Below are 5,828 nucleotides of genomic sequence, written 5' to 3'. Positions count from 1 at the left end.
TCACAGATTTGGAATTGATTTGGCTGATTTGACTTGGGAGACGAAAAATTTTCCTTAAAAAAAAAAGAAAAAAAGAAAGAAAAAAGGACAGCTCTGGGCCAGCCCCTGGCTGCTCAGGGATTTGTCCTCCCAGCCAGGGAGCTGTCCTTGAAGCAGGACAGCTCCTGGCAAGTCCCCAGCTATGCAAGGGGACTCCTGCTGGACACAGGGCTTGTCTCCATGTGCACAGGGTTGGGAGAGCTCTGCAGTGGCAGCTGTCTCCCAGTCCCATGCACATCAGGACCCCACACCAGGAGACAGATGCCACTGCAGCCAGCAGAGCTCTCCTGGCCCTGTACTCATTGGGACCATCCCCTGTGCTCCTTGCCAGCCTCTGGGCCAGCACCCTGGAGGAGCCTGGAGTTCCTCCTGGCTGCTGCAGGAGGCCAGAGCAGGTTAGGAGCAGTCCTGTACCGATCTGCACCCATTGGGAGCAGATTTGCTCCCAACAGGGAGCATGTGTACATGTGTTTGCAGGGAAGGCTTACTGCACAATATTTATAGTATTAATAGCACGTGTAGTATTAATGCATGCATAGTATTTATACCATTAATAGCACATGTAGATACTCCCTGTATATACTAATAAGTATACAATAACATGGCAAGAAATGCATAAATGCATTGCCTTTGCTAACAAGGTTCTTTGGGTGAATCTGATATCTTTTATTAGACCAACTAAATAGTTGGAGAACAATATTTAAGCAAGCTTTCAGGTTCAAAAAACCTTCATCAGGCTAAGGAAGTTTCAGCAGTTGATGTGTGCTCTTCCTGGATGGAATGAAAAGTAAAAAAGCCGGAGGTTAGGCTGGTATGCATACAAGACAGGCAGTCATTGAAAATGACTTTGCCTTTGCTAAAACACTCTGTTCACATTTTCTTTAGAAAAAATGTGATTTTAGTTGTGGTTAGTAGAGATGGTCAGGATTTTTCCATGGGAATGATATTCTCATGAAAAAAAATTGTTTTCAGCAAAACCAGAATTTTGCCCAGGAAAATTTCAGTTTGGCTAAAAATTTTCAATTTCCTGTTAGAAAATCATTATCAGAGCCATAATTCATCCACTTGGCAGTAGATGGCAGTCCAGGGCTTCCAGGCTTCCTAGCTCGCCCATAGCCCAGTAACCAGAAAACTGGAAAGTTTGTTGCATGTTAGAAACACTGACATATTCCTACTGTGAGAATATGACACCATTTCAGTTCTCAGAAAAAAAAAATCAAGTTTTTCACTTTCTATCCCAATTTGGAATTACATTTTTTCTGAAAAACTTAAATTCTTTTCACAACTGAAATTCCATGTCCTAGCAAGAATCATTCTGTGGCAATATTGTTTGTATTCCAGTAGCCACTACAGGATTCAACTGAGACCAGGGATCTGTTATGCTAGGCACTGTACAAACAAAAGTTGGGAAGAGAAGCAGAGGCATAGAGAGGTGAAAATGACCTGTCTAAAATCATAGAGAGTTTTAGCCAGTGGTATAGTTGGGAACACAACTCACATTTTTCAGTCCCTTCCCCATGAAACTGCACCACATGCTTACTTTGCCTTACTCTTCACTGCAACCTAGCATCCTATACTGTGGGAAAGTAACTAGAGATTTTTTTTATTCTGTCTCCTAGATTTCTATTGTCATTTGCACAGCTTTTATCATAGCCTGGTCACCATACGCTGTTATCTCCATGTGGTCTGCCTGTGGCTATCCTGTGCCCAATCTCACAGGCATCCTTGCCAGTCTTTTTGCTAAGTCTGCCAGCTTCTACAACCCCCTGATCTACTTTGGCATGAGCTCCAAGTTCCGGAAGGACATTTTCACCTTGTTGGGCTGCACCAAGGAAATCAAGGACCCGGTGAAGCTCAAGCGCTTCAAAAACCTCAAGCAGAAGCAAGAGCCATCTCAGAGACGAGAGAAATATGCTGCGGATGTCCAGCCAGTCCCAAGTCCTGATTCAGGGGTGGGGAGTCCAAGCCAGACCCCACCACTGGAAAACCGAGAAGCAAATTTTGGTACCTTAGATTCAACATCTAATAATAACCCTGATGTTGAATGTGACAGGCTATAAGTGCTGTGGCCCTTTAACGGGTGCACACATTCTGCATACAGAGAGAAGGAAAACACCTCACTGCTTGGGGGCAGCTCCCAATTTCCCACTCCATCTGGCCCTTACCATAGGTCTAATGACAACTCTTAACAGACCTGCAGTAACTTGAGATGTATGGTAATAACCAGATATAATTCTTAGTTACATGTAGATTATACAATACCATGCCACAAACGGCAGTGGTGGGCAGCCACAGGGATTTCGTTTCCTTCTGTAGCTACAGTAAGGCACACACAATTTCTCTATTTAGAAACATTGTTAGGTGGCAAAAATCATTAATATTTCATATCCAGTTCATAGTAATTAGGGAACTGCAGTTCTAAAAGCATATTTTCCCATCCCTTTTACCTGAAAATAGTTCCAGCTTTATCCTATTGCTCTGGCCCCACAGTGCTGCATTGGCTCAGTGGCTAGAAGGAAACGGCTCCCACCGCTGTTGCTGTAATGCTGCCTGGGGAGCTGGCCACTAGAGGGCATACAAAAACTACGTGCTTTCTACAGGAAACTAAAAGAATGTCACCTCCATGATGCTCCCAGACTACTCCAGGGCAGGGGAATGGGAATAAGAGTCCTAAAATCTCACTGCAACTGAATGTGCTTGCAGCCAAGTCAGTGAAGGCTAACAGACAACTTGCTTGTAATATTGGCATCTTCTGGTTTCTTGCTGTACTACAAACATTAGCTTCACACCTTTCCTTATTAGCCTGCTAAATTATAGGAATCTTTCTTGATTTGTCTGGTGAACAGAGCATGAGCATAACATTCAGACTTATAGAAACCGGCCTTAATTTTGTTCATGCATCTCCAAATTACTTTTTTGTTTAATTTGGCTATTATAGCTGAGTAAAAAATATTGCACAGGCAATGAAACTAGTTATTATGTTCTTCTCACAAAAGGTATAAATAAAATATGGTTTGAAAAACCATTTAAAAGACCACACCTTTATTGACTCAATAAAGAAAATCCCATTATAAATACAAGGGATACAAAATTAATAATTAGGTAGGCTACTGTATTAAGTTATAATTAGAGGCAGTATTTTAAAAAGCAAACACGGGTTTCTATCAGTGAGAAGGCTGTTGCATGCTATTGGCAAACTCTGCCTATTCTTTCAGGCAATTATAGAGAATGAAAATCAGCAGAGACATGTCTGTGTTTCCCATTGTTACTAGCTACCTCCTATTCAAAGACTTGCACAAAAAATAACTTATCTGTCAATCTGTGAATGCTTACAGTAAACACGTTTCCTTTGTAACATTTTATATTCACACATTCATTGGCATCTGACTGGTCCACATTAAACAAGAAAAAATAATTAGCAAGTTATGAATCTGTGGAATCGCTCAGTGTCCAAATATATTATAAAAATAAGTCTGTTTTGTAGAAGTATGTTTTTCCATATGTGTTTCTTGGGAAAATTACAGAAAAATAGCCCACCTTAATTTCCTCCAACAGTATATTTATTTTGAGATTTTTAATCTCTGATTTGTGTTTAAAAACAAATTTACTTTATAAGCAATAATAATGAACTAAGATGGCTTTCATGGCCACAGATCTGAACTGAAAGTGTATTCATTTTTGCGGAAAAGTTTTTAGATTTGGGCTTTTTTTTTTCTATTTTATTACCATAAATAATTAAAAGCAAATAGGGGAAGTGTTTGCTTCTTGAGAAAAATGCATGCCACAACTGCTGAAGCAAAGGCAACCAACAGCACATACAGCAAAACTCCACTCGTATTTGATGGACCCATGCAGGGAGAAGTGTAATGAGTGAAAGGCCCCATCCTAACAGCACACCAAAGACTCATACTATGCAATGTGCTGCTGCTTTGAAATTAAGCATCAAATGTTCCAGCTGTTGCATATTACTTTCTCAAGCAACCACATTAGCTGTTCTGTTGATGGGCCTGACATATCCCATTAGGACCCTCATGGGCACCCAATACCAGCCAGCCACCCAACCTGGCATCTTCCTAGTGGGTTGTTGGGTAGCAAACAGTTTTGCTCCACTGCATACCTGAGACTGAGAAAGAAGATGAATAGACCCTAGGTCCCTATATTCCTTTTCCCCGGTGCACTCACATGGTAAGAGCGAGCCCATCACATACAAAGGACTGATGTGGCAAATCATTGTCACTCTAAGTGACAGAGCCTTTCATATTCAAAAGTCAGTTACAGGAACATCTTCTGACTCCACTAACAAGAAAGCTGTATTTCAGGCTAGTACGTGTGCATTGGTAACCACTGTACAAAGCACACAAGCATTCACATGAACAAACAAACAGCAAAATTAAATGATAAAAGTGGGAAAAGGAATGCTGGAGAGGAGGCTGACAGAAAAGGAATGGAGAAGGGGAAGAAGTAAGGAGGAAAACAGGCAAGAGAAGCAGTGGCAGCAGCCAGCAGATGTGTTCTCAAAGTCTTGGCCAGGCTGCAATAGCAGCCACTCCTGCAAGTCTGTGTGAGGCATGTCATGAATGTACAAGGCTTCCATGGAATAAGACCGCCATATAGGGGAGTTGGGCAGATGGAAGGAGGGAGGGATGCCAATACAGGCACCACCCTGGGCTGCAGATTGGCAGCAGCAATGCTATGTTTGTCGCTGAAGAGTTGCCCAAACAAAAAGATTCCAGACCCAGATGCATTGAACAGAAGCAGCAATTCTCATCCTTGCAACTTCACACAGACCTCAGTGCATGACACAGTATGGAAAAAATGTTCAGAATTTGTGACCCTGCTACAGGGCATGCAACATGTACTTCATGACTTAAAATATGTGGATTAATAAAATTAAATTTAAAAAACACTTTCCACAAATCCAGCTTTGTGTGTGTGTGTGTGTGCGTGCGTGTGCGCACGTGCACTCTAGTTTCACTTCCCTGTCCTTTATTCTTTTTTTTCCTCCAGAAAAAGAAACACACTTATGACTAAAGCAGCAGCCAAGGACACAGAAGAACTAGACTTTATTTCTGGCTTAGCCGCAGACTTTCTATGAGATGCTGGGCAAGTTAAACGTGCCAGAAAGTTCAGGGCATTTGCAGCAATGTCTGTGTTCCTCACTCTATGGAAATATTGCTGGTTTTATTTTCACAACTCCTGCATGAGAAAGGAAAATATTATCTCCTTTTTTACATATGGAGAATTGTCACACAAAGGGCTAAATTTCCAAAAGTATTTAGGGGCACATATAATGAGAAATTAAAATATATCACTCTTTCAGTCTTGTTTGCCCAGCTGTGCAGGGTCAACTATAAGGGTGAGAGTGTCCCCGGTCAGACTATGTTAATAGCCTGGTGTTTAGGGTACTGTCATTGTAAGTAGGAGACCAGGAGTTGGCAACCTCCAGCATGTGTGGCATGTGAAGCTATTTTGCTTGGCATGCCACAGCTGGCTCAGGCTCTGAGTAGGCCCCTACTGCTAGTCACCAAGTGGCAGGGAGGCTGCAAGCAGCTGCACCAGGATCTGTGGAGCCCTGGCCTGGCTTATTGTTGGCAGCAGGTGTAAGCATGCCTTGAGGCAGACAGCAGGACTGCACTGCCACAAGAAGGACTGTGCCCCCCATGGATCCCCAGCCATCTGCCCCAAGGTGCACATGCCAAGCAAAATACCTTTGCATGCCACGTTTTAGCATGCATGCTAGGGGTGCCTACCCCTGTACTAGTCTATGGCAATGGACTAAAATGGCTTAG

At 42.5% G+C, this 5,828-nt stretch overlaps 1 protein-coding gene across 1 annotated transcript in view; it reads left to right on the top strand.

Annotated features, from left to right (window-relative positions):
* LOC109304869 (visual pigment-like receptor peropsin) overlaps positions 1-3,093 on the top strand; it is a 52,557-nt gene extending 49,464 nt beyond the window's left edge. The window contains exon 6 of the mRNA XM_019527699.1: positions 1,659-3,093. Coding sequence (XP_019383244.1) covers positions 1,659-2,099 — 441 coding nt within the window. The 3' untranslated portion in view covers positions 2,100-3,093. The remainder of the gene's footprint in view (positions 1-1,658) is intronic.
* The last annotated feature ends 2,735 nt before the right edge of the window (positions 3,094-5,828 follow it).

Source organism: Gavialis gangeticus, unplaced genomic scaffold (genome assembly GCF_001723915.1).
Source record: "Gavialis gangeticus isolate Ggan-Ray unplaced genomic scaffold, GavGan_comp1, whole genome shotgun sequence".
Lineage (NCBI taxonomy): Eukaryota > Metazoa > Chordata > Crocodylia > Gavialidae > Gavialis > Gavialis gangeticus.
The sequence above is the reverse complement of the archived record's forward strand: the minus strand, read 5'-3'. Positions and strand labels throughout refer to the sequence as shown.